General features: G+C 40.5%; 4 protein-coding genes across 5 annotated transcripts; 1 reads left to right on the forward strand and 3 right to left on the reverse strand.

Moving 5' to 3' along the window:
• Nucleotides 1-610: 610 nt before the first annotated feature.
• scdb (stearoyl-CoA desaturase b) lies at nt 611-9,343 on the reverse strand. Its single transcript, XM_034100546.2, is given in 7 exon segments — nt 611-2,164; nt 2,166-2,338; nt 5,074-5,306; nt 6,098-6,303; nt 6,877-7,007; nt 7,903-8,148; nt 9,178-9,343. Coding segments are annotated over 6 exon segments (996 nt in total). The 5' UTR covers nt 8,129-8,148; nt 9,178-9,343; the 3' UTR covers nt 611-2,137.
• A 1,385-nt stretch (nt 9,344-10,728) lies between these two features.
• Nucleotides 10,729-14,063, reverse strand: trmt2b (tRNA methyltransferase 2 homolog B). 2 transcript variants are annotated; one of them, XM_071205619.1, is made up of 2 exons: nt 13,003-14,063; nt 10,729-12,359 (listed from the first exon to the last, which is right to left on the reverse strand). In XM_071205619.1, the coding sequence occupies exons 1-2, from the start codon at nt 13,864-13,866 to the stop codon at nt 11,739-11,741; spliced, it is 1,485 nt and encodes a 494-aa protein (XP_071061720.1). In that variant the 5' UTR covers nt 13,867-14,063; the 3' UTR covers nt 10,729-11,738. The 2 variants fall into 2 exon arrangements, with proteins under 2 accessions (XP_071061720.1, XP_033956654.1); XM_034100763.2 differs by having other exon boundaries at nt 10,729-12,362; nt 13,003-14,061.
• A 15-nt stretch (nt 14,064-14,078) lies between these two features.
• On the forward strand, nt 14,079-19,852 carry dnajb12a (DnaJ heat shock protein family (Hsp40) member B12a). The gene is made up of 9 exons (XM_034100764.2): nt 14,079-14,270; nt 14,982-15,159; nt 16,237-16,382; nt 16,483-16,653; nt 17,596-17,678; nt 17,782-17,891; nt 17,980-18,152; nt 18,404-18,550; nt 19,223-19,852. Exons 1-8 carry the CDS (start codon nt 14,138-14,140, stop codon nt 18,523-18,525), a joined length of 1,116 nt encoding a protein of 371 aa, XP_033956655.1. The 5' UTR covers nt 14,079-14,137; the 3' UTR covers nt 18,526-18,550; nt 19,223-19,852.
• A 1,143-nt stretch (nt 19,853-20,995) lies between these two features.
• On the reverse strand, nt 20,996-22,535 carry LOC117460024 (DNA damage-inducible transcript 4 protein-like). The gene is made up of 2 exons (XM_034101230.1): nt 22,296-22,535; nt 20,996-21,862 (listed from the first exon to the last, which is right to left on the reverse strand). Exons 1-2 carry the CDS (start codon nt 22,459-22,461, stop codon nt 21,354-21,356), a joined length of 675 nt encoding a protein of 224 aa, XP_033957121.1. The 5' UTR covers nt 22,462-22,535; the 3' UTR covers nt 20,996-21,353.
• Between the last annotated feature and the right edge of the window lie 5,056 nt (nt 22,536-27,591).

Here is a 27,591-nt window from a genome sequence, read left to right on the forward strand (position 1 = left end):
CTCTATGTTCAAACAATATCCACAGCTATTTTAAATATGTATGGTGGTGTTAAAAGTGCAGTAATCTTACAACAATGTTAGATGCCTGAGACAAGTGAACTGAGCTTGAACAGCAGAGATAAGATCCCCATCAGTATAGGCATGTAGACAGGAGACTATGTCAATTAACATGTCCAACAACAGGAGGAGCAAGATGAAGATAACATATTTTCAGATTCTTAACCCGTGTTGGACGTCAGTGACGAACGTGTTGGCGACAACTGCCAGACTAGTAATCAAGGTTTCCAATAAAGTGAAAAATGCTTACGTTACTGCACTATTTAAATGTGTATGAAATAATACCCAATGAAAACTGTCTTTACATACCTAATTTCTCATGTGAAATATATTTTGAATACTAAAATATTGTATATCACAGTGCCAAGTATGTCAGAATAGATTGTAGTTGTAATATAAAACATGTAATAACATAGCTCCATGTTTCTTTAACTTTTGACATTGTTTTAAAGTATAGTTGATTTAGTAACTTTATCAATAGTTCATTATCATTTTAAGTAGTGGTTATAATTAATCCATCAAAATCCACTGATAAAGAAAGTAACACAAATGGTACGATCATATATTTTTTTAATTCAGTTTACGAATAGAGTATTACAGAATTCCAACAAAAAACATATTTTGTCGCAAGTAGAAAATTTGGTTTATTTACGGTACATACAGTGGGCAAAAACATTCTTTGAAAAAATGTGCCATTGTTTTAAGGCATTCAAACTTCAAGAAGTTAACACTGTAAAAAAGTGTTGCTCTGTAAATGTGTGACAAATATAACAACATTATCAATAATGATATAACAAGTTGGATCTTGTTTTAGAGGAAAGTATTTGTTTGGTCACACAAAAGTTAAACCATAGCATTTCTTTAAGATTAGTTGAATGGTCCCCTCTTATTCATTACAAAACAGGGATTTGAAGTTTTAAGTTTTTCTTAAAGACAGACAGAAACATCTTTGATTAGACAGAATATTCTAATGTATTTTCATAACTTGCACTGTTAACACTTTTTTTTTTTTTTTTTTAAATCAGGTGTGCAACCCTCATAAGGCATTTGGGCAAGAGTCCTGACACGTTTCAATAATATCACACAGCACAAAAGGTAAATGCAGCCTCTACACATGCCTCATTGGCCTTATTGGCCTTATCTGAGGGAGAGGGTTACCTTGTCCGAGTATATTTAAAAATAAATGCTAATAATTTATTTTTGTGTATCGAGTGAGAAGTCAGGTTCCCTGTTTCAGTCCGAGGCGTCGTCACTACTCAACAAGAGGTATAAACTGCATTGAAACAGAGAACTTAATCCTCAATAAGAACCCTTCTGGTACAGTTGGAGACAATGGGTGTGAAAGTATCCTAAAGTATAGCACATCTGAACTGCATTCGACTGAGGGTTACTCCGGTATGATAAATATGGAAAGTTCAATAGTGTTGCCTGTCTTTGTGTCGGCATTGAACACAGTAGCTTATGGTTTAGCAAGACTAATATCTTACATAAAATAAAGAAAACCTTAGCTTATCACAGACAAACAATAATCAAGATGAAACTCCACTCCCTGTGGAAAGAGACAAAGCAGTACTGAGAGAAGTTAGCGCGGAAGGCCCTTAACATTGCCTGTCGACAAACCTCACTGTTAAGGGTTTCAATGAAGCTTCCAAAGTGCCAAACACAATTAATAAATAGCACATTAAACACATAAGATATACAGTAAATCATTCTGTAATCACTGCTTCAACAAATCACGAACTTGTTTGGTTGTCCTACTCCTGCCAAACACGACACAAATCCTAATTAGCCTTTTCATTCCGTTTGTGCCCGGTTTTAAATATTATGTTGAAAAGCTGTGCTTGTACATGTAGTCAAGTCGCTGGCTGTGGCGAATAGTTGGCGAGGACACTTCAAAAGAGGCCCAAACAGTTTACAACTCTTTTAAAGCCAAAAATGTGTCTCAGGAGGGGGTTTAACTTATAATCAGATGCATGGTAATCACGCCCCACCACCACTGAAATGCTGCTATACCTGTTGCTACGTTCGGTCTCGGTTCGACATGTTCGGTTTCATTTGCAAAGTTCCTAGCTATTGTGACTCAGCCGCTTTTGTGGCTGCCCTCACCCTGTCCGCTTGACACGAGCCATGATTACTTCCTTTGACACGCTCTTGGGGTCCGTGGCCAATCCCATGAAGCACATGAGATCTATAAAGGCAGTGGTGATGTTGAGCTTGACGCCAAACTCACTCGTTGCATAGTCAAAGGGGAACGTGTGGTGGTAGTTGTGGAAACCTTCCCCTGAAAGACAAAAAAGAAGGACTTTAGTGTGTTGCTGAATGTCAACAAGTTAAATACCTGAATTAAGATATGCATGCAACAATCCGATGATACATTTCTGCTCATTTGAACACATAACAGGACAGTGGCACAGGGCTTTATACACACAGCTGCTGGTAGCATGTGACGGGTAATGTGATTTGGAGAAAGTGAATTGGCGACTCGGTAAAATCTTAGTGGTGGACTGTCATGTAATGTCATTTACAAGCTGCTGAAATCAGATTTTCTAGATTAGTCTCAGTAGTCAGTATAACACTGTTTGGTTGTCAGGGTAACAGCCCAGGTGTGCCCAAAGCCTCATGTCCCATAGGGTACTGCAGTAGGAAACATCCACTCCACTGTATATATGAAGCTTATGAACCAATTGTGAAGTTCAGACTGAACTCTGTAGACCGTATTGGATAAATTGAGATTAGTACAAGTACTAAACAATCCAGAATGCTTTTTTTTTCTGTAGATGAATTTTGAGACAAATTATCACAAACGTTCGAATTAATTTAAAGTAAGGTACTAAAGTTGCTTCATTTACAGCGAATGCGTTTGCTACAGTTTCTCTAGGTCAGGGGTGCCCAACCAGTCGATCGCGGGGAGATTCCCAGTCGATCGCGAGATGCGTCTAAAAATAGAACAACAACATTATGTTGTATCGTTAATGTCCTGTAACATAATTTTCCTGTCCAGAATAATGCACTTGAACGCATCAAAGCTTTGTGATTGGCCGGCGTGACCCCATGTGTCGGGGCGTGACTGGTGGGCATTGGGCAGTATTTCGCTGACATTGTCGTGTCAACAGAAGTGACAGTCCGCACACACACAAGACCGCAATTATGGCAGAAGAAAAAAAGCCCAAAATATATAATTTTCACTCCGAGTGAGAAGATGATTATTTTTGTTTCTATTCCAATTCAAAGTCTATCTGTCTCATCTGCAATGCGAGCGTGGCTTTATCGAAGAAGGGTAATTTAGGAGCGGCATTTCAAAACAGTGCACAAACGCTACGAGACGGAATTCCCTCCTAATTCTGCCCTACGCTCCCAAAAGGGGAGGGGCCTGAAAGGACAGCTAAATGCACAGCAGTCCATTTTCACCAGGCCCAACAACAAGAGCAAGGCTGCTACCATAGCATCTTATCGTGTCAGTCACGTTCTTGCGTCAAAGACGGCGAAGTTGTGAAAGAAGCTTTCCTGGAGGCTGCCGACGCGCTTTTGGGGGACAGTAAAAAAATAACAGTAGCATTTCAACAGGTTTTTGATATAATAAAAACTCAAGTTAGATACCATTATTAATCAGCTGTAAGTTTTAGTTTGTTTGAACTTATTCATTATAATTATTATACAAAATGGTATAAGAATGCAAACATTCAGATCTGTTCAGTTTAAATTGATTATAGTCTATTATCAATTCAGGTTAAGAAACTAGTGTTGCTTGGATCCTATTTTTAAAAAAAAAAAAAAGGCATTTATTTTTATACTTACTAAAATGCACAAAAAAAGGATTTGATTCTATTAATTTTGTCTTTTTTATTGCACGTTGGCAGCAGATTCCTGTGTAGCTTCAGATCTGAGTTGTCCTAGTTATTAGTAAGCCTAATTTATACTTTTTTTAGCAACACTATTTGTATATAATGGCAAAGAAAGGGTTCAGAGTCTTTTCTTTTTTTCCTTTGATATGTGGCAGCACTGTTCAATGTTTCTTGAAAACATTACCCACTGTAGTGTGACGTGTGAATAAACTCCAACTCTGTATCAACAACACTGTTGTGTAGCTTCAGTTAAATACTTGTATGTGTGTAGATTAGAAAGAGGTAAGATAAAAGGATCTGCAGTATTCATCGTACAAAGGTCAGTTTTATACAAGTAGAAGTGTGCATTTATCTGGTAGTAGGCTGTCAGTAATGGCTATGCCTCTCTATTTGGACTGGTAGATCTCGGCAGACTGGAAACTTTAAAAGTAGCTCTCGGTTCAAAAAAGGTTGGGCACCCCTGGTGAAGGTGCTTAAAAACGAGAGTAAAATGGAAACACTAAACATGACACAATAGTTATGACCTAAGAAATTATGAGAATGGACTTGAGCGTAATTGTTTATGCAGCTGTACAAAAAAAAAAAAAGCTATCTTGCTCGTCATAAAATGGGGAAGATTCTGGTAAAGCTGCATGGAAATACAGTTGAAAGCCAAAAAAAGTCTGGCAGAATTGTCTATTTTTGTGCCATCACAAGTTAGCTAGTGAATGAAATTAATGCCGTTAGTGGCGAACAATGCTCAGCGCTGTTTGCAGCAACACAGCCCCGTGGTGTCAGCCACCGCAAATACATTCTTGACTCGTGGGAAACAATGATACTGAAAATAACCTCACTGTCCTGCTCTAAAGAATGACTAAACACACAGCTCGAACACTGAACACCTCTAAAGTTCAAAGCTGAAACGGGCAGAGCCAGGACAAAGTCAACACCAGCCGCTGGATTAGCAAACTGTTCCAACTACAGACACCAGACTGAATCAGCTTTCAGAGAGCCCCTACTGTGGTTGACTTTACAAGACAAGCCTTCAACAAGTGATGAAAAGATCATTCAAATACCCCTCTGGCACGTAAAGGCATTCAATTAAAACAAATTGCTTATGTTGTCATAATACAGAATGAGCACGACATCGCTGTGGGACACAATATAGTGGATATTGAACATGCTGTTTCCTTACCTATGGCACTGAAAGCAACAAACGGGTTTTCCCTCGGGTTGATGGATTTGTCATAAGGTCTGTTGCCGTATAAGTGCGCGGCGCTGTTGACCAGCCAGGTGGCGTTGAGCATCACAGCATATCTCAGGAGTCCAGGGACGAAATATGCCAACACCAAGGATTCACCCCAGAAGTACCAGGGCACCAACATGGGCACGACGAAGCAAAGCATCACCACAGAGAGCTTGTAGTGCCTGAAATAAACAAAATAAACCGTTTTAACAGATCACTTGGCAATAGTTGAATCTAAGAATAAATTAATCCAATGTTTAAATATTAAATAGTCGTTTTAGAGTTAAGACATTAAAAATGGTTTTGATCCGATAGCAAAAGTCACATGATATATCAGGTATGACACTCTTAAATCCCACATATGTTATCTTATAATGGTATGACAGCAACTATAAACATGATTAACTTAAGAGCAGAAGATAAACAAATCTGGGTCCGGTGCCAGAAGACTAGACGGGGGCAAGCTGTGATTTGATCCAAAAAGAATCCCTTATCAGCTGATCATGGATATCAAGTGTTATCTTGGTCAATATAACCCAGAATAAAACATCCTGTAGAGCTTGGAAACGGGGGAAACAGTTTCAATAACTAGACTCTAAATAAACCGTGCAAATACACATATCTATTTTGTTTCATATCCATAACTTCAACCATGAATTAGTTGACATTTAAAAAAAAAAAAAGGGGATTTCCGAAAATAAAGTGCTGGCAGTTTTGTAGACAGGTTTGCATTGCCATTGCTATATGTTATGGATTAAGAGATATTTTGAAGGCAGTATGTCAGGTAGAATTTCATTTTGCGCAAAACACATATTTTGCAGAGAGAAAATCGCTAAACAGGTGATGACTGTGAAACAAAAATGTAGTTCTGATTTGATGTGGACTCTCATTAATGACAATTAGTATCCATGTAGTCGGCATCTTTGAGCTTCTTTTACATTTGAACAGCAGTAAACAACATAAGTTTGCTCACCTTCTCTGAAACATCACCACTTTATCTGCCTTCAGGTCAGACAACTCCAGCTTTTTGCCCTTTTCAACGACATCCGGATGTTTGCGAACCATCAGCCAACCGACGTGGGCGAAGAAAAAACCCCGTGTGGCATTGTGGGGGTCTGCGTCCGTCTCTGAGTACTTGTGGTGGACGCGGTGGTCCCTCGCCCACTCATATATGTCATTCTGCTCACAAAGAGACATGAAAAGACAGATTAGAAGATAGATAGAAAAGGATTATGTGCAGCACGCATAGATATGCATGGGAGGGTATCAGATCATCAGATTAGGGTCAGAGATAACAGTGGTAACAAAACATGTATAATCATTAAAATTGCTTCATTCCAAACTGGAAATCCTACTATTGCTACTTTATTTTTAATAGTTAAAGCTAAAACAAATAAATATAAAAACGTAAGTACAGCTATACCATTAAACCATGCGTCTTTGAATATTCTGATATAAACACTGCTTTGTGTTGTTTTTTCCAAAAATGTCATATTACACTTGTGTGTTAAATGCATATGACAAAATCATGTTTGTACACCCATGTATACAATTTAGATTTTAAACTTTCTCACTTTAGCAGAAGGATGTGAAAACAAAAACACACATTATTTGGGTGGAGGCTGACTTAAAAGAGGAAGTAGCACTTGCCAACTAATACATGTAAATACACATGGAACCAGTTGTGCTGTTGCTGCAGACAATTTGCCCGTGGGGATCAATTAGGCGTATCTAAACTTATTCCTGTTTTACCTGAAACGCCATGGAGTTGCCGAGAGCGAGGAAGACCCGCAGAGGAAAGGAAGCCTTATAGGATCTGTGGCTCCATAGTCTGTGTGCACCGGCAGTCACACCGAGAGCACTGATGAGATAGCACACTGCAGCTGGAAGGAAGAGAGGTGGAAAGGACACATATCTTAGGGGAAACTGTCATCGCTACATTGAGATACATTTTACACCCATGAGAGCGGGAGTCACTGGGACACCAAGTTCTTTCCATAACACCCTGGCCTCTTTGTTCAGAGAAAAGTCATGTATATGGGGAGATGGGACAGTGGCAGCGTGCATGTCGGCCCTCACACTTTTGTTGTTCTAAAACGGCTCAATGTGTTTCTATGTGAAGCACAGACAAGACTACGCAGGATTTGAGACCCGGGGGCTTCTCACTGGCATTCTGTAGTGGTGCCACACTGCTCACAATGGGATGTCTATGGGAATGGTGATTGTGCTTTGTCTTCCTCACTGAAATAATATGCAGCTCAGCATTGTAAAGAGAGGGGGAAATTATGCAGTAGCAGTGTGGAAACAAAGTTGAGACTGTTCAGAAATCCAAGTCATGCCTCAATAGTCTACATATAGAACATAAAGTGTAAATAATCAGCCAACAGTTTTTCTTTTAACACTCAGATTCAAATACTAGTAGAGCATGATACTAGTTGAGTATGCAACCTATTCAAACAATCCCAATTAGTTTGCCACCAGCCACAGGTTTGAGCTCTTTAAAAAAAAAAAAAAAGGCACAAACATACATTTAGATGGATTTTTACAATAAAATGACAAGGCCAGGTTGACTCATTCTACAATACTCCCATAGCATGCCTACGGGAATATCGTAGAATGAGTAGAATAATGCCCCCCCCCCCAGGCTGGATGTATTGTAGTTAGCAATGATCTAACAACATCAGCACATTCTGTTCTGACTGTGGCCTACATGGAGAAAGAAAAACTAACTAAATGCTGCGTAGCTTAGCCTGTTTTTACAATATGGTAAATACTTACTCCATGCGACAGTTGAAACCGAGGCAGAAGGCAGGAGAACCAGTCCATAAAGCGCTCCTAGATGAAGGAGCGTCATCAGGATGATATTTCTCCACACCAGCATCCTCGGTGGTTTTGGACCCTCTTTCATTTTATAGGTATCGTCAAAAACATCCTCCACCGGCGTTTCTGCCACAGCAGCTCCGTTCTGTAGCTTGACATCATGAAGGGTTCTGGTTTCCGTCATCTTTGCTGAAAAAGGGGGTCCTGTAACAACAGTGCGCAGCAGGAAAACACACACAGACACAGAGAGAGAGACACAGACAGACAGAGAGAGAGAGAGAGAGAGAGAGAGAGAGAGAGAGAGAGAGAGAGAGAGAGAGAGAGAGAGAGAGAGAGAGATCTGTTAAATGCGTACGGTGGGATGGAGAAACGGGGAGGAAGGTACGGCGGCTGGCTGTGAACATGCAGCAGTCTGCGAGCTGTCCCTGTTTTGTGAGCCCCTGCCGCGCCACTGGTTCATATCAAATGGTATATAACGTGAGCGCGTGCTCAATTGTTACACCACTTCCCACCGGTATAAACACAGACACATCCCAGATAGGATTTGAATATGGTTCGTGTTTCACCAGAAACCACTTTTCATCGACCAAATTCCCCGGTTATTTGTGTCACATGCCGAATCTTAGAGATACGCCAATTTGAATATATTTTCACCCCGCATGTGGCGCATTAAAAAAAAAAAAAAGGGACACTCCTCTTTTATACAGTACACAAACACACTACACACCTCTTTGCTTTCCAGCAGTTTATAAGTCTAAAAAACGTCACGACAATTGTGTAGCACCGGATGCTAATGTGCTCACGTGTAGCATATGTCCAAGTTGTAACATGAGTCAATGCCATTATGATAAAACTACACTACACGCTAACCACTTCATGTAGGGAACTGGATGTTAAACTTTTCTAGGGGCTAGCTAGCAGGGCTAACCCTATGGTGGACAAAGTTTGTTTAACGTTAGCTACATACAAGTGGGCATCAGACCATGTCGTGTATAGATGTAATGACTAAAACAAAGTTATTACACGAATGTAAGACGTGATATAAGCCAGTGGCGCAGCAGTGATATGCTGCGTAGGCAGAAGTTACAATATGTCTGCGAATTATCCCTGCGGGCATCTGCCACACCACTAGCCAAATACCGCTTGCAATTTGCATGACACTCGGCGTCTCTTCAAAAAATGTCCATTCAAATTATTTTGAGATAATTACGTGCTCATATTGCGCTTACTTACCGTGTAGTCGACAGGCGTTTTTCAGTACAGAGGAAGACACAAAGCTGCAGGAGATGTGGGTGAAGAGGAAGCGAGAAATGCGTTCGGTAATACTGGATGATGATCCCCGGTTACTGAGGATCTCTTATTGCATATTCTGAGGTCCTTTTAAAGCAATTGGTCGATGAGGAAATGGATGCCACATGTTCTGGGTATCCTATTGGTTGTTTGCTTGTGTTAACCACCCTCCGTTTTTTTCAATCCCCAGCCATTCTTATCATACGAATGCGATCCAAAACATTTCTCAATCTTTCAAATCAACCTCTCGATCTTAATAGCTCTCCTTAGTGTGTTGAAACATTGCAAGATGTGTCAAACAAAGGTCAGTATATTTGACAGCATTATGTCATACAGCAATGACAGTCTCAGTCAGATGTGGACATCAAGAAATTTGCATTTGGCTCTGTCCTTATTTCCACTTGCATCTTGTCACGTTACATACGTACATATATGCAGTGTACATGCAATTGTACTGTCTAGTCTAGTCTGCCATCATGGTTATGAAATGTGAAGAAAAACGTTGAACACAGTACATTTCTTGACTGTGTGAAGGCTGAAGCACACCCTGTATTTTCTTGGAGATGGGTGCATGGAAGGATAAGTCCAAAGGCAAGAGAAAAGGGAATTCCCACAGCACCTGACAAGAGCCTAAGGATGGTTGTGTCATTTGTACATTTCATTGCAGGTCATTCAGAGTGGGGGAATTCCCTGGCCTATTCAGATACAATACTGGTATCATTTAAGTACAATATGTTAAAAAGTGTGTTTTCAAATGTCCTTTTCTTAAGCACATGCTGTTTATACAATAAACCGCAGAAACATATTGTGAAGTAAACACAAGTTATTTTTGTAAAATTAGCAAGAGCAGAGTTAGTAAACATGACTATGATAAGGGCATGTATGTGCCTGTTTAAACCATAGACTATGGTTTAAAACCCTATACCCCGGGCAGTGTAAAAGGGTTAATTTCCCAGCTTCATGCTAACCCCTCATGAGCATCATCATCCCATGACTTCACCCAAGAGATCAAACAATATCCTATCTAAAAGCCAAGGACGTCCTGATGCAATGTATGACCTCACATACACCCTGGTAAACTCTCTGGAAAAAACGGGGACCACTCAAACTGTACACTCATTATGATATTGACCTTTAGTCAACTGGAATGAATGGGATGTCACCAAATAGGATGGCTACTAAAAAAGTGGTTATAACGCCATCTGTTGCACACATTCAGCCACTGCAGGGCAGACAAAGATAATCACTAATATGTGGACAAAGAATATGAACATCTTTCACAGAATTGTGAATCCATTGTAACACCTCTTCAGAAACTTTTAGGTGTGTGACGTTTATAATGGATAAACACTGTGTAATACATTTATTGACTCAACTCTGTAATGTAAATCATATCCTACTTTAATATTGTGTCAGCTGTAATTTGGCCCTTAGTGTTTTATTTGTTAGATAGTTCACAGATTTGTATCTTCAGTGTCAACTTTTATATTTTCTTCTTTTTTAGTTCCATTTAATTTTATATTTTGAGACTCTATAATTGTTTATATTCTAATTAGGTGCGATGCCTTGTTTTACGTGCTGCTGGGACAAAAACATTTTGCAACATTGGAACAATAAAGTACATTACATTACATGTTACTTGTTAGACACTTTTATCCAAAGCGACTTACATACTCAATACTGTGGACAATCCCCACAGGAGCAATTTGGGGTGAAGTGTCTTGCCCAGGGACACAACGACATGCTGACTGCAGCGGGGTTTGAACCTGTGACCCCGTACAACCTACGGACAACCCACTACGCCACACGCCACACGCCTCCTTACATCTTCTTATCTTATCTTATCCAAGGTGAACTTTCATCTGTTCACCTGCTGCAGTAAAAGACAATCTGTCAGTACAGTACAACACGAAACAATAAGATTAAAACGGGTGTGCGCTATCTAAAATAACAGAAAATTAGCTCATGTAGTGAAAATAAGTTGATCTGCAGAGGCTTTCATTTTGAGAGGTCACAGGTCTCATGACAGGGTTTGTGGTGTAGCGGTCACTATAGGAGATGGCCTCTTCTACATGTCAAGCCTTACATTTCACTATCTCCACACAACTCGGAGACTAAATTACCTTTTGAATTTGTCCAAAGAATCAGCAACAACATTTGCTGGCTCTAACTGCTCAAATGTGAGGATTTGCCATTTTTCTCCTTTCTTTATCATTGTTAATTGAATATATTATGATATTTGAACTGTTGGTAGACGAAACAAGCAACTTGTAAGCATCATAATGGACTCAATGTAAGTATATTGTATATCCTAAAAGATTTATCGAAAGAATAATTAAGTATTTGTTGCAGCCCTGAAACAAGGTCTAATCAAGAACAAGTGAAAACATGTGTGTGGGTAAAGATAAGCCATTATATTTAGCATACAGTGAATTATTATTGCCACATTAGAGTTACAAAGAAATTAGTGTTGTTTAAAGCTCAACTCTGAACTAAATCATCTGCTACCTCTCAAATAGTAGCACCAGTTCACAATGAGGAGTGTGTGGGAACATGTCTACAGGCACAGCCAGAGTTGGAGAAAATGCCTCTCCTGTGAGTTTCTTCATCGGGTCAGGAGCACAACAAAGCTCCCTGAAGTTCCTCATAGCATCCCCATCCGGTTTGCAGGACACATAGACCAGCCTGCGGATATTAGGTTGGTTTCGTAAAGCTCTGACCACTCGGTAGTGGAGGCCAGCTCGCGCAGGATTCACCACAGCTGCCACAGGCCCTCCACCTGCAGAACTCAACTGTGACATAACTCCAGGAAGCGCCACCTCAGCCTTCCCAGGGATAAACTCACAGTTCAGTACATTATTGAGAGCTGCGTTGTGTCGAGCATCTTCCACTGCCTGTTCTATGAGCTCTATACCAATAATTCTGTCCACTCTGGGAGATGTAATAATGCCGATGGCACCTGTCCCACAGCACACATCCAGAAGAGTACCACCAAATTGTGTCCTTTCCCCACCTTCCTCTGGGTTTGGGATACACAGTTGTCTCACTGTGCTATACAGCACCTCAGCTGCTGCCTGATTCACCTGGAAAAAGGCATCGGCAGATATGCGGAATTTGAATCCAAGCTGCTGTGAATGACAAAACAGCAATTAGGAAAATAGACACAATGAAGATACATGGATTTTGTAATGTCAATTTTCGTCTGTCTATTATTATAAAAAAATATTACTTAGTTATAGGACTATTATAACAATAAACACAAATAGCCTGAAAGTCATGGGAATCCACTGGGGGAGGAGGTTTTAATTGAGAATGCTATCACATTGCATTATGGAAACATTAAGATCCAATATTTCCAGAACTTGGCCCAATTCAGGATATCAATTTTGACCTTTTGTGCACGTCCCCCAACTTTATGGAAGTCTGTTATTGAATCCTTGGAGTGCTTTTGAACATTATTGTTTTTACTGCTGATGATTGGCTGATTTTGTGAAACACTTAAGTTTCTTCCAATGTCTTTGTCATTTAATGCACTATTAAAATAGGAAACAGAATAAAAGTATCACCATCTTTAAACATCTAAATAACGTTAAATTACCATGTGCTTATAGGTCAATCTAAATGTATTAACACAAGAATGTACCAGAATAAGTACTGCTTCAGTTGGACAATTACTACGTTGCAATGCTGGCATACTACAAAGTTTGCTGTATGCGATGTGAAGTCACTTAAGGATTCCCTGTAATGTTGCCCTATGGTTTGTATTACCTCCTCGTATATGTGTGGCTGACCATGCAGGAGCTGGTAGGGTGATTGCTCATGAGTACAGCGAGTCATGGCGCTCTCCTGGAAAAACAGCGAGTGCAGCTGGCAGACTGATCCCGGCCCTCGCGTGAAGTAATCCAGCAGCTCAGCCTTATGGACCACCACCTCTTCTGGGGTCAGCGTCTGTGGATGAAAGTACACTATAGCCATGGTGTGGCCCTCTTCATTGGTCCTCACTGTGACCTCTCTCCAGTGACCCCCAGTGTGGAACAGCAGGCAGGGCTCGAGAGAAGAGAGGCGGATAAAGTCCTGATAACATCTGGCCACCCTTGTGTGCTTCTCTGGCATGTTGAGAAGGTGGTCTCCATTGACGCAGACAATGTTTCCCTTCTTCCCTGTGCCCACGTAGAATCCAACCGTCTTTGGATTTCCATCCACTCCTCGGTTAACAGAAAAGGTAGACTTGTTGCGGTAGCCATCCCTAACTGGTGATGGCAGAACAGGCAAGACAGGGAAACTGAGTTTGGTTCTGACAGGTAATGAGGACTGTGATTGTAGTTCACCTGAAAGATACCCAGACAGCTGAGACATGATCCTTTCCTGGTGCTTTAGCTTGAGCTCAAGTTGCTCATCATAACTCAGCCTCCATAGAGGGGTGACCACATCAGACAGCCTTTCCTCCCAGGACAGATCAGTCAAAGTAGTCTTATTTTGACTTTTTCTCAAATGTGTTTTCGGTGGTGGTTTCCTCTGATCAGCTAGAATCGTGTCATTCGTTGAAAACCACAGGCAGGTTTTCCTCAAAGCATGCAGATATTTGCGTTTGATAAATAAGACTGACCTGGTTTGTGCAGCTGCTAGAGCCATTTTGACTTTCAGAGAAGTGAATGTCGTAGGGTGCCTCAATTGTCAGCTAGTGACACGGTCACAGCCAGTGAAGCTAAATATAGAAAACAAAAGAAACATCTGACCTTAAATATTGCAGATTAAAGACGTACTTTCTGCCCGACGTTAATGAAGTGCATGCTGGTGGTTTCAAACTGCCATGACGTATTATTTACGAGCCAGATAACGTCTCGGCGTCATTTCTGTGCGTCCCAGGGCAAGTAAACATTTCCGCTGTGTCGCGATCATCGCGATGGACTCAAACAAGGACGAAGCGGAGCGGTGCATAAAAATAGCCATAAATGCCGTCAACAACAACCAACGTGATAAAGCCAGGAAGTTTCTAGAGAAGGCCCAGCGTCTGTTTCCGACCAACCAGGCAAAAAGTACGTCGAATAAGCGTCTGTTACGGCGGTGGTTGGTGTCGGTTAGTGGGCCATCGCTTCGCTGTGAAACCAGCTAACGTTAGCATAACCGTCATATCGTTACACCAGCTGCTCCCACAATTGGTATTTGTAGTTTTTAAGGACCCTACCCGCGATCCATGTAACATATTTGTTTACTTAACTGTCTTAGATGTGTACGATCTTATTGTCACTGGCTATTAGATCATTGCTGTCCTTGTTAGCAGCTTCAGTGCTAGTCGATAGCTAACTGTGCTAGTGAATTATCAGAATCAGTAGGTCTACACATACGAGGAATTGGCTTTGGTTTAAATGGTGCATACAAATAGAAAAGAAGCAAACAATTGTACTATTTTAAAGACTATTTTAACAATATAAAAATAAAGGCAATATTTACACAACATATAATTATGTAAGAAACTGAGTACAGTAAAAGAAAATATGACAAATACTCTATTGAAACTGCAGAGCTGTGCACATTTAGAAATATGAAGTATGGAGCAGAAATGTGCAACATGTTCAAAGGGTTGTGCAGGTTTCAGTATTAAAATATGCATTAATCTAATGCATAATGTGTTTATGGGGTGGATAATAGTCACTGTGGGCACCGGGCCCTGTTAATGTGGATATCTGATTATGAATGAGACTCTGGTGTCATCCTTACATAATATTGCCCCACGTTTTTTTCTTCAGACTTATTGGAGTCGCTAGCCCAGAATGGAAAGCCCCCAGATGAGAATGGCAGTCCTGTGAACGGAGACGGGCCCACTATAAGGCAACGCAGCCACGGAGAGGAGCCCGATGTCTCCGCCCGGGGGGCCTCAGAGTCGGCCAAACCATACACTGCAGATCAGCTGGAGGCTGTGAGAAAGTCAGTGCAATGTGGATCTGTTCTTTTGTCTTAGTTTAAATTTACAAACCACACACTAGAGCTGATCAAATTAAGACATCAGGACATGTTTTACTCAGTTCCTTTACATCATTCAATAGTGTGACATTTTAGTCTTAGAGAAAAGCTTATTCAGGTGTAGTAGTGTGTTTTCAGAAACTAACTATTACTAAAAGTGTGTGATTTACAAGTAGCTAGAGCCCCTTATTGTTCATGACACTCAACTGAAAAAGTCTAATGTATTTATTAAAGGTAGGGTAGGTAAGTTTGAGAAACCGGCTCGAGATCGCTAGAATTTGAAAATACACAACCGGAGAAAATCTGCCACTTCCTTATAGAGCCCCTCCTCCAACACACACGAACGCGCACATTACCAATGAGGGCACGAGATAAGTTTGTGCCCCGATGGAAGGCTGACAGGCAGGTAGGCCATCCAATCCGATTGGTTGTACTTTTTACAGTATTACGGCTTCTACAGACGAAAAAATTGTATGGATTTGTTGTCAAAGCACTTATTCATTGCTATCGGGATGTTAAGAGCATTCCATGGAATATAACAAAAAGTGTATCTCGAGCCGGTTTCTGAAACTTACCTACCCCACCTTTAAGTACTGCCTTTAGTAGCAACAATACATGTTATGGCAGTCACATGAAAAACTAAATCCAAAGTATTTTTTCAGACAAGGAATGGATTGATTGGAATATTTGTTATAGTATTTTTGCATTTAAACCCCACCAGTGACATAAGAATATTAAAAGGGGCAAAAATCAAGGGCAACAACTAAAGCCGGATTACACTTATTATATTCAGATGGTTCTTTTTCTTTTTTCTGATTATTCAATGTAAGTCTACAGTTGTCTTGTGTTTTTAAAGAGCAATCAGCATCCTCAGAAATAATGTTGAAATAACTGATTGAATGTCACTTTTCAAAATGGTTTAAAATGTTTTGTTTATAATGTGAAAAGTGTTTGTGTGTTATTAATATTTGTGTGATTCCATTTTCCCCTTGCAATCTGCTAACTATCTCTCTGGTTGGTGTTTTTGTTGCTGTACTGCAGGATTAAGAGCTGTAAAGATTATTACCAAATTCTGGGGGTTGAAAAGGCCGCCTCTGAAGAGGATCTTAAAAAGGCTTACAGAAAACTGGCTCTGAAATTTCATCCAGATAAAAATCATGCACCTGGAGCCACAGAGGCATTTAAAGGTAATTTAAAAGTTATCTCCTGTGCTGTTCTGTGGAAGACATGCGAATGGGAGCTTACTTAAGTCCACATTTGTGGGGGCCTTTTTGTGTGTTTTTGCAGCTATTGGCAATGCCTATGCCGTGCTGAGTAACACTGACAAACGAAAGCAGTATGACCAGTATGGAGAAGAGAGAACAAACCCAACCAGACAGAGACAACATCGTGATTTTGAAGCAGACATCTCACCTGAGGACCTCTTCAACATGTTCTTTGGTGGAGGCTTCCCATCAAGTAAGTAGAGGCCAGATAATAATAATAATAATAATAATAAAGCTTTATTTTTATAGCACTTTTCCTACAACACATACAGCTCAAAGTGCTTTACAAAATGACACATCACAAGTTAAAAACAAGCAACAATGAGTCGAGGGTCAATCACGGATGTTGTACTTGTGCAGTGCTAGAGAGCCTTTGGTTTTTCTCTGTTTCATGTTTGGAGTAACATTTCTCAGGAACCCATTCGAGAGCAAGCCTTATCCTTAACTGTGTTTTTCATAACCCTAAGCGTTGACTTAAAGGTAAAGGCTGATGGTTTTGCCTGCTGACTTTACTCAGCCCTTATCAGCACACATTCTCTGAGTCAATGGGATATGGCTGTTTGTCCTTGTGAATCTCCTTATTTTTTGCCCTGCCTTTGCTTTCTTCTTCAACAAGCCAAAAAAAAGGAACAGACAGATCCCATCTTTAGTGATTGCATTCTTATGTTGTGTATATATATATATATATATATATATATATCCTTTCTTACTGGTCTTTAATGTTTGTCTGTTGATTTAGCAAATGAAGCTGCTGACCTTAGTCATAGTGCCATTATCTACCATTAGTATTTTACTGTAGGAGCATACAGCAAAACCTTTTAATGTGTTTCACAGATGCATGCATGTAGTGGACTGCTCAGTAGTAGCATTTCTACATGCTTCGCACTTGAGTGTATTGTATTGTCTGCACTATTTGGAGCCTATAACCAAATAATGTGTTGCTTCCTTGATCAACCTTGGTAAAAATGTTACTCTGCATGTAAGCCCAGTCACACTTCCCTTTTTTGTTTTGTTGAGTTTGTAATGATTAGCAGGAAACCCAGCTGCTGTGATTGGATATTTAGATATTATTGTGCCTCAATTTCATATGGCTAACAGTTGTAGCACTTCAATCTTTATTTTCATTTCTTTACAGGTAACGTACACGTTTACAGGAATGGAAGAATGCACTTTGCACACCAGAATAGGCAAGAAAGACGAGGAGAACAGCAGAGAGATGTAAGTCCCGTCTCTAATCCTTTAATTACACTTGAATTTGAAACCAGCTGATGCACTGTGTTTGCGAAACAGTTATTAAAGGTTTTTTTCTCTCTCTTGACAGGGAGGTCTGGCTCTGTTTGTCCAGATGATGCCCATCCTAATCCTCATCGTTGTTTCTGCTCTCAGCCAGATGATGGTCACGCAGCCTCCCTATAGCCTTAGATACAGCCCGTAAGTGTTTTTCCACTCAGAGCTTTCTGATGTTGTGGGAAATGTCCCATTCGTCTCACTCTGTTATTATGTCTCCTCTATACAACAGATCAGCTGGATATATTCAGAAAAGGCATACATCGAACCTGAAGGTGCTTTTCTATGTGGGAGACCGCTTCAACGAAGAATATTCTGGGAAAAATCTGAGGAACGTTGAGAAAAGTGTGGAAGAAGACTACATCTCCAACCTCAGAAACAACTGTTGGAAAGAGAAGCAGCAGAGTAAGTCGGGCTGCACACAACAAATGTTTAATTTATAATGAAATAAATCTGCACATGTTTTTGTCTGATACTAATCTGATCCGATACTCAACAGTACTGCATTTGTACAGTGTGGCACCATGATTTTGAACTTTTGTGACATTAAATGCCACTGTGTTTAAAGTTAACAAAGGATTTACTTAACATGTGATATTTAAAGAATAGTTGATAGATACCTACCGTACTTACACACTCTCCTCTTGTTCTTTCAGAGGAAGGATTACTGTATCGCGCTCGTTACTTTGGAGATTCAGAGTTGTACCAGAGGGCACAGAAAATGGAGACTCCAAGCTGTTCCAGACTATCCGAGATTCAGGTTATACTGGATGGCTAGAAACCACTCATGGGTGCACATATGGGTAAGTTGCCACAACCACCACAATGACATTACATTACGGTACATTTACTACTGTGTCTGGATTGATTCCCACCTTTCCACATTGATGTTACCACTCACCATAATTAAACTACTCGCCTATGGCAGTTTTATTTTTGACACATAGTAAAGCAGTTCCAAGCAGAGACTGATACCTGATATATATGTCAGCTATGTTGTCTCGGATGTCGGGGAGTCCCCACAAGCACTTTGCAGCACCGACCAAAACAGTTTTTCAAACAGGTCAGAGCAAGTGATGACAGACGTTTGAGCAATAAAAAGAAACGCCGTCAATTAAAGCAACTAATGGATCACTGCGATTAGCCATCTTTAGCAAGACTCTGCTAGTTGATTTAAATACTGACCTGAACAAAAAGCCAAGGCTGCCTGCAATGTAGGAAAGCATCCAACACATATAGTATAATTAAAAAAAAGTTTCACAGCTATGAGAAGTTTGAAATTATAGTTGTTCATTGGCTAAAACATGCATAATTGTCGGTATATTCAATGTCTTCTTGTGGCTGTTCTTTGATACTGAGCTTTGCACAAGTGTTGGTGTTAATGAGTGATCTGTGTAGAGGTCATCTGTGCGTGTATAGGAATCCAACAGTTCCTCCCATGTGGATAACTATCATTTATTCTTTTTTTTCTGCAGGTTCTCGGTACTTGAATCTAATTAGAAGCAATCGGTCTGAGCCTACTGAAATTGGAGCATATTTCTGCAGCAAACCAAGAGAATCAAAAATGCCTTACATGCAGTGGGCAGCAGACCTCATCGGGGAACCTCTCTGCAACTTGGTGTAGATTGACTTCCTGTAGAACTGTGAGAAGCTTTGAGTTGACTGCCGACATTTTTCTTACTCTAGTGTCTTCAAGATGGTGAGAGTCCGCTGGGCGTCACGGTGGAAAGTAAGAGCCTAGTTGTCTATTTGAACGATAAACAAAGCGGCTAAGATTAGCTTTCTCTGTCCCAGTCTTTGTTGTTTTCCTTAAACATTTTGAGAAACCTCATGGCCTTCTCATAGACATATGTCTGAGCCACTCACAAGGAAAGTGTGTAATTTTTATAGTTCTTAACCAATGTAAATATTCATTTTACTTTTAACAGTGCAGGGTTTATTGGAGTTAATATCATTTACTATAATGTTATTTTGTGGATTTGCTTGTAGCCTGTTGGATCATAAGTATTGAAATTGTTGCACAAATAAAAGTAAACCATATTTATTAAATTAACATGCTAATATTGTATAAAAGTTTATTTGAATTAAATTTGTCCGATAATTGACTTGAGCGTATTTTTTCCTTAAAACAAGCCTTGGCTAATGGCAGCATGCTATCATGCTAACAGTGACAATGCTAACATTCTAATACTAAGTAGGTGTAATGTTTACCATGTTCAATATTTAAAAGTCCCATGTCATGCTTTTCTGGTTATTACCCGTCCCCTTGTGTGTTATGAAGGTTTTTATGCATGTAAACGGTGTGCAGAGTCAAAACCCTCAAAGTACACCCTGTAGTGAACAAATACCTCCTCAAAACGCCTCGTTGAGTATATGTCATTGTCCATTGTTTACTTTCTGGGTATTGTGACGTAGGAATGTAGCCGTGCCCAGAATTATGACGTGATACAGTCATGCGTTACCCAATGGACCAATCCGTGGAGCCGTTACGTTAAGCCCCCGCTGATTGGTCCAAATTGACCAATCCACGGACTTCCTCACACACACTCAGTGCAGGCAGCTCTGCTGATTTCTCCTCCCTGGCTGCAGGCTGATAACAGACAGTTGGGATCGCGGCGAAATTATCTGCATACCCATTCTCACTGCGTTTATCAACCTTTTTCTTACTCAATATCAAGCCACACTTATTGTTTTTACTTCGGCTGTGACTTTGTGTGTGACAGGGTGAGTGTGGCTGTGTTTTTCGATGTGTATCGCTAAACAAGGAAACCACACCTCCACGGAGCTCAGCGCGATTCACAACGTCCCGCCCAATCAGAGCACACTGTGCTCAGAGGGTGGGGGCTGGAGCTATTGGAGCTACAACGAGCCGTTAAAGGCAGAGTGAAATCAGTGAATACACGTAGTTTACAGAGATGCTGTATGAGAAACCAATGTGAGTTTGGAAAATTGCACAATATAAATCTATTCTAGTAGACCTCAATGGAATTATGATCAGTGGAAATGGCCATGTCATGAGACCTTTAAGTACAGTGTGTTAGTTTGCTAGCATGTGCTAATAAGCATGAAACACAAAGTAGATTTGAATGTGACTAGTTTTGCAGTTGAGTATTGGACAGCTTTTGACCATGCCTTTGACCTGCTGTTGATGGGAGATGAAAGGTCAAATGGTCAGCTCCAAACACAAACACACGCTTTATGAGGATTCATCGATTGCTTTACCAGATATCATAGAAAATTATTTATTTTGTATGTTCTTAAGTTGGTATAAAAACAAATGCACATTTCAGGTAATATTTGACAATCAAATACATAGGTCATTCCCTCGCGGCTGTGACTTTACAATCATAGGAAAGTAGTTGATCCATGTTCCAACATGAGTCTTCACTGTTGAGTCACCTGCAATCAGGTGAGTAGCTGCCATGAGACATAAGTTGGGTCCTGGGAAAGTTTGATATACACATACAAAGACAGTTTGATGCGAATTAAGTGCAGTCATTGTTAGTGCCATTTGGAGCCATATAATGCCTTTAAGAAAGGCAATGGTTAACCCAATATCCTTTTGCAGTACACATTAATTCAATTCAGCTATTAATGCTGAGTCAGTTAATTAATGCACTCTTCAATCAGCAGCTCCGCTGAACAATACAGTTTCCTCTTTATCGCCCTAAAACTCGAACTAAGCCTCAGAGAGCGTTGGTGCCTTACAGATGTCTGTAGTGACCTGTTTCCCTTGAAGAGCTTCTGAACCTTCGGCCACAATCCACTGGACTCCAGCCTCAGGACAAGGGTTACTTGGAAGGTGGAAATCAGGGTGGTATCCACTGCTATTTGGTCCAGGGTACATATTGTGCCCGGGTCCCCCCTGTCCACACACAGGTCGATGAGCGCTCCCCTGAGCCCGCAGGGTTCGCTCACAGCCAGGTGCAGCAGCTCTAGGCTGATATTGAGCAGTAGACAGTTTGGAAGGATCAGTTTGGAGTAGCCCAGGATGCGTGAGGCTTTGTTGAGACTTTGTGCTATTGTTGCTACAACCTCAGTAGCCAGCGTCTCCTCCAGGGGGTAACAGAAGAAACTGCTTTCCGATTCTGACAGGGACAAGTCTGCCACAGATCCTGAAATAAAGATAATTAAAGTTAAAATCTTATCTCATAGTTCAAGGTTTCAAGGCTTTTATTGTCATGTGCATAGCTACAGTGTAGTTAGGACAATGAAAATCTTAGGTCACAGGCTCCTTCAACAGTGCAACACAATAAAGATAAAATAGTAGGCTACAAGTAAATAAAATATAATAATGGAAACAGAAAATAGAAACTGCAGAATAGTCTATATACAGTAATTGGTATATTGATATGATATATAAGAGTTGCAAACAGATGTGCAGGACTAACAAAAAAAAATAGGTATGAAAAGCATCCGTTTTCTATAACCCTTTTGTTCTTTGTCAGTTCAAGCTCTCTCTTTAACAAGTCAACTAACATTTAAATACACCTTGGTTATAAACCAAACACAATGGACCCTGCTAAGACAAAAGGCTGCAGCACTCACCAGTTTCACTCCTGCTGCCATAATCTGCTGGGACCCTGTGTCTGATCCCCTTCAGCTCAGTCAGCCTCTGCAGCAGGCTGCCCCATGACAGCCGCTTTGAAGCCCTGTTCTCCGTTGGGGACGGAGGAAAGCTGCCGTCCAGGGAATGATTGCAAGAAAAAGACATCTTTACAAAAAAAAAGTGCAGTGGTATCCTCCTCCGGTGGGACCTGCCTACTGAGAGAATCAGGTGGAAAACACACTCGCAACAATGGAACAAAGCTTTAAATACCCAAGCCGGGAGTCTCCGCCCTCTTTATTTCTTAACCAATTAGGTATCAGCTCGCGCCTTCAGCTGTCTACCCCCTGCCTGGTAACATGTTGTTGTCCCTTTGATGACTCAAGGGCTGACCCTGCAGGCGACCGACCCCCAACCAAACTTCATAGCTTTTTGTTTTTCTAATATTTCACTGTCGAAATATGACATTCAACAATCAATTCGACATCGCATGTTTTCAGAGTGTCAGAAACAATGAGAAGACACACCCCTTAGTTTTTGGACAAAAAACAGATATGATGAAAGAGCTGTGAAAAGATCCATTCTTGCCTACGGCAGCTGGGACTGACACGTATCGCACGTAGACCTAGGAGGCAGGGCCGGCCAATTTGAGGCCCCACGCAAAGTTATGGGGCCCTCTGTTTCGCGAGCGTCGACGGGGAGTGGGAGGGATCTGCATGATCGGCCTGTAGGGAGGACTGCTCGGAGGTCTAGGCCTATGTGCCATAAGTGTTTCTGGTCGGAAACGTGACAGCTGACATGGATTTTGTGGATTCAAAAAAAGTTAAATTATTACCAATGCATAGTTTGTGTTTTCTCAAAGCCCATGTTGATGATCATGACTAAAACTCTAGATGTTAGTTTCATTTACTGTGAATTTAGCAGTGTAGTAAATAATAGCTTCTCTCCCTTCAAAAAAGGATAAATATATACATTTTCTTGACAGAGATTGTTGAAGTAGCTACACTCAATACTTTTGTTAAATTGTGCTTCAGTTTCTTTTATAAGCTTATTTCCAAAAGTGTTCTTATTATAGAAATTGAAAGTAACCAAAGATTAACAATATAATCAATTATTATGGCTCCTGGTTTCACACACACACACACACACACACACACACACACACACACACACACACACACACACACACACACACACACACACACACACACACGCGCACACACACGCACACACACGCACACACACACACACATGGAGCCATCTGTCAGGATCAAAGTTAACATGATCACCATCAGGTGTCATGTCTTTTAGATTTTTTGATTGTTTTAATCCATTGTGGCCTACAGCCTCCTGTGGACTCCTAAAGCTGTTTTGTGTGTGTGTTTCCAGCTTGATATACACACAAAGGCCTACTATGTGCTGTTCACATGCAACATAATTTATTCAAATAAGTGAGGCTTTCCACACGGTAAAACTCAGTCAAACTCCCATTTAATGTTATTGCAATTCACCAAAAACTCTGACTGACTATAGAACCATTTGATAAAAGTGAAACTGATTAGTATAAATTAAAGAATAAGACAAATTTAGCTTAATAAAGTTATGTTAGATTAGTTGTGAATTTACATTCGGTAGGAATCCGTGTATGTATCTCCGTGTAATCCGTGACTAATCAAAGGGACAGCAAAATGTTACCAGGCAGGGTAGAGAGCTGAAGGCGCGAGCTGATACATAATTGTATTGTATAAAGTGTATTTTAGCAAACGAGTGCTTTTCTTTTTAAATCACTTCCGTGAGTTTCGCCCCGCACCGTCCATTTGACAATTTAGTAAGCTAAAAAGCAAAAACGCCTCTCAGACGCTCTTCCGTTTACTTGTTTACCTTTGCAGAAGGTATAGATTACCAAACTGTAAATTGAACATGTATACATTTTCCTTTATTCCACTGTCAATCATGCTGCTGAACAGTCAGAAACAATTGTGATTATGCTGTGTTAGGAGTTGTTGGGAGGTGCAATGTTTACAGTGTAGGCTAGTTTGTGCAATCGAGAAGGTTAATTAGGGGAAGTGCATTATGTGTAAATAGGTATGGACACAATAGGGATATGTGCAATTTGACGGACACTATGCATAGGTGCAATAGGGAAAGTGCAATATTGATTTGTGTATGAATACAATAGGGGAAAGTGCAATATTTGATTATGTATGAATGCAATAGGGAAAGTGCAATTTGATTATGTATGTGCAATAGGGAAAGTTCTGTACCTGTATGTTTCTTGTTTGTTTCTTTTCCGTGATATGTAATCTCTGTTCTGTATCTAGACTGATTGACCTGAATGTATATTATCTCGATGCCCAAGACAAATTTCTCCTAAAGGAGACAATAAAGCTCTATCTTATCTTATCTTATCTTGTTTAATAAAGAAAAACAAATGGTCCGTAGAAACACGGATTGGTAGGCCTTTGTTGAAACAGTTTTGGTGAGTCAGCCCTAACTGATGTAATACAATGCAGATGCAGTAGGTGGCGCCACAGCAACGCCTGTACATGACAGACACTGAAGAAGCAGGCTTCAATGTGTGTGTGTGTGTGTGTGTGTGTGTGTGTGTGTGTGTGTGTGTGTGTGTGTGTGTGTGTGTGTGTGTGTGTGTGTGTGTGTGTGTGTGTGTGTGTGTGTGTGTGTGTGTGTGTGTGTGTGTGTGTGTGTGTGTGTGTGTGTGTGTGCGCGCGTGCATTCTTGGTCGAAACTGTCTTTCTCTGCTTCTCTGAACTGTCCCTATAAGAAAGCTTAAGCTCCTACACTGTTGGGGATGACCATTATTTGGGAGGTCAAATGGATAAGAGGAAATAAAGCGTGACCGACGTTGTGTTTTACAGTCCAAACATGCCTGAGAGAGCAGTTAGGCTAGCCAGCCTCAGGCTATGTATTCATGTATAATATATCTACTACCAAATGCATTCTCAAGAATGGATTTTCTCTCTAACAATATGAAGGTGAATTTCAGTGAATCACAAAGGAACACCATTATATTTGAGTCTTCAAAGAACCATTTGTTTCAGTAATTGTTGGGAAAGAAACTTGAGCATTTATGAGCCATTTAAATGGAGAATGCATAACATTACAGCTGATTTAGCTCAGATACAATCTTTGTCTCCAGACATTTTAGAATATGCTCGTATAGTGTTAATTAATTCAGGAGGGGGTAAAAGTGATCCTTGAATGTGTTTGCCAGACTGTAGCTATAGCAACTGCATGCTTTTGTAGTCAGGGTATATCTGAAATGTTTTGCTCAAGCCACAGTTCAATAGTTCTGATTTCCTCATGTTTATTTATGTCACTTTGTCAACATTATTGTAAGGAAAAAAAGAGATAAATCTTTCAGTAATAGGTATACAGCATGTAGTCTCTTAATGCAGTGTTTCTGAGCCCAGTGTCATCTGGAAACCCTTAAACTCAGAGTATACAACTCTGTTCTCGCATTTACATAAAAATAATGCTTCCAAGTTATACCGAGATAAGAGAATTGCATCAGAAACTCAGATCAATATTGGGTTGACTTCAAAATAGCCAATACAAAAACAATACAGTGCAACAATCTGATCAATGATGACATGTATAGCCGCATGTCATCATTTCAGCGCTGGTTGTCTTGGTGGTGCCCAGCAAACAATGTGGGCTTCGTAAATAATTGGACAGCCTTCTGGGGAAAACCTGGTCTGATTAAGAGAGACGGCATTCATCCTACTTTGAAAGGTGCAGATCTCATTTCGGCAAACATTTCAGGGCTTTGTGGACTTAATCCATGACAAACTGGAGTTGAGACCAGGAGGCGGAGTCGCAGTCTTCGCTTCTCTGCGCTCTCTCCTAGGCAGTCATCCATAGGAATCCCGAACCCAATACAATACCCAATATTAGCGGTGTGTGTGTCTGCCCAAGGACAATTTAAGGTAAAACCTAATAGAGGTGTCATACATAATAATAACCTAATACAAGTCAATGTAACAACTACTACAGTGCAACAAAACAGGAAGATTAAATGTGGTCTCTTAAACATAAGATCTCTAGCATCTAAAGCAATAAATGATTTAATATCAGATTATAATATTGATATATGCTGTCTCACTGAAACTTGTTTGAGACATGAAGAATATGTCAGCATAAATGAGGCCACTCCACCCAGCCATATCAACACTCATATTGCTCGAGGCACGGGCCGAGGAGGTGGAGTTGCAGCAATCTTTGACTCAAGTTTACTTATCAATACTAAACCAAAATTAAATGATACCTGCTTTGAAAGCCTCGTTTTTAGTCTTACGCATCCGACCTGGAAAACTTTGCAGTCAATCTTATTTGTTACAGTGTATCGTGCACCAGGTCCTTATTCAGAATTCTTATCAGAATTCTCTGAGTTTTTATCAACTTTGGTTCTTAAAACAGATAAAGTAATTATCGTAGGTGACTTTAATATTCATGTTGACGATGATACAAATAGCCTTACTGTTGCATTTAACTCTATATTAGATTATGTTGGTTTCTGTCAGAGTGTAAATAAACCAACCCACTGCTTTAATCACACTCTCGACCTTGTTCTGATTTATGGTATTGAAATTGAGCAACTATTAGTCGAACCGCATAATCCTGCTTTATCCGACCATTTCTTAGGGTGCGTTCACACCTGCTTTATATAGTCCGGTTGAATCGAACCCTGGTGCGTTTAGCCGCTTGGTGCGGTTCATTTGGGTCGGTGTGAACGCAGTCCGAGACCTCTGAAGTGAACTAAACAACCGGACTCTGGTCCGCTAAAATAGGTGGTCTCGGAGCGCTTGCTTGCGAACTCTGGAGCGGTTCATCGCTGGTGTGAACGCAGTCCGCACCAAAACATAGGAAGCACAGTATTTACGTGTCACAAGAACGCAGATATCTTCAAAAATCTTTAGCGAAAGAGTCTTTCAAGACATCCGCGGTTGTTTAGTTAAAGAGTAAAACAGAATGAAGTGTTGAACAGTGACGTGTAAAGTAACAATTCTCCGTCAGCTACATAAAAGTAAGAACACCTGTCGTCGGTGAAACTCCCTCCTCTGCAGACTGCAGAACGTCTCTCATGGATAAGCATGAAAAGAACACCGACAGGCTGAGGAGCCCGACGCGAAGCGGAGGGATCTAGATCGGCATGAAGGTGTTATTTTCCTCATAATGACCGCGCTGCTGCACATTATGCGGCTTATTACATGGCCACATTCTCAACAAAGTAACGACATGACTCCCAATATTAATTGAAATGCTTTTGTGGATTTATAA

This window comes from Pseudochaenichthys georgianus, chromosome 15 (assembly GCF_902827115.2).
Source record: "Pseudochaenichthys georgianus chromosome 15, fPseGeo1.2, whole genome shotgun sequence".
In the NCBI taxonomy this organism is placed as follows: Eukaryota; Metazoa; Chordata; class Actinopteri; order Perciformes; family Channichthyidae; genus Pseudochaenichthys; species Pseudochaenichthys georgianus.

What these genes read in the sequence shown, in the direction of transcription:
- LOC117460024 (XM_034101230.1), bottom strand. Translation starts at nt 22,461, where the DNA reads ATGTCTTTTTCTTGCAATCATTCCCTGGACGGCAGCTTTCCTCCGTCC. An exon ending in TGGCAGCAGGAGTGAAACTG is followed by an intron (nt 21,863 to 22,295) that starts GTGAGTGCTGCA and finishes TCTTTATTTCAG; the next exon opens with GATCTGTGGCAGACTTGTCC.
- dnajb12a (XM_034100764.2), top strand. Translation starts at nt 14,138, where the DNA reads ATGGACTCAAACAAGGACGAAGCGGAGCGGTGCATAAAAATAGCCATA. An exon ending in AGCCACAGAGGCATTTAAAG is followed by an intron (nt 16,383 to 16,482) that starts GTAATTTAAAAG and finishes GTGTTTTTGCAG; the next exon opens with CTATTGGCAATGCCTATGCC. An exon ending in TATAGCCTTAGATACAGCCC is followed by an intron (nt 17,892 to 17,979) that starts GTAAGTGTTTTT and finishes TCTATACAACAG; the next exon opens with ATCAGCTGGATATATTCAGA.
- trmt2b (XM_034100763.2), bottom strand. Translation starts at nt 13,866, where the DNA reads ATGGCTCTAGCAGCTGCACAAACCAGGTCAGTCTTATTTATCAAACGC. An exon ending in AGCCACACATATACGAGGAG is followed by an intron (nt 12,363 to 13,002) that starts GTAATACAAACC and finishes TGTCATTCACAG; the next exon opens with CAGCTTGGATTCAAATTCCG.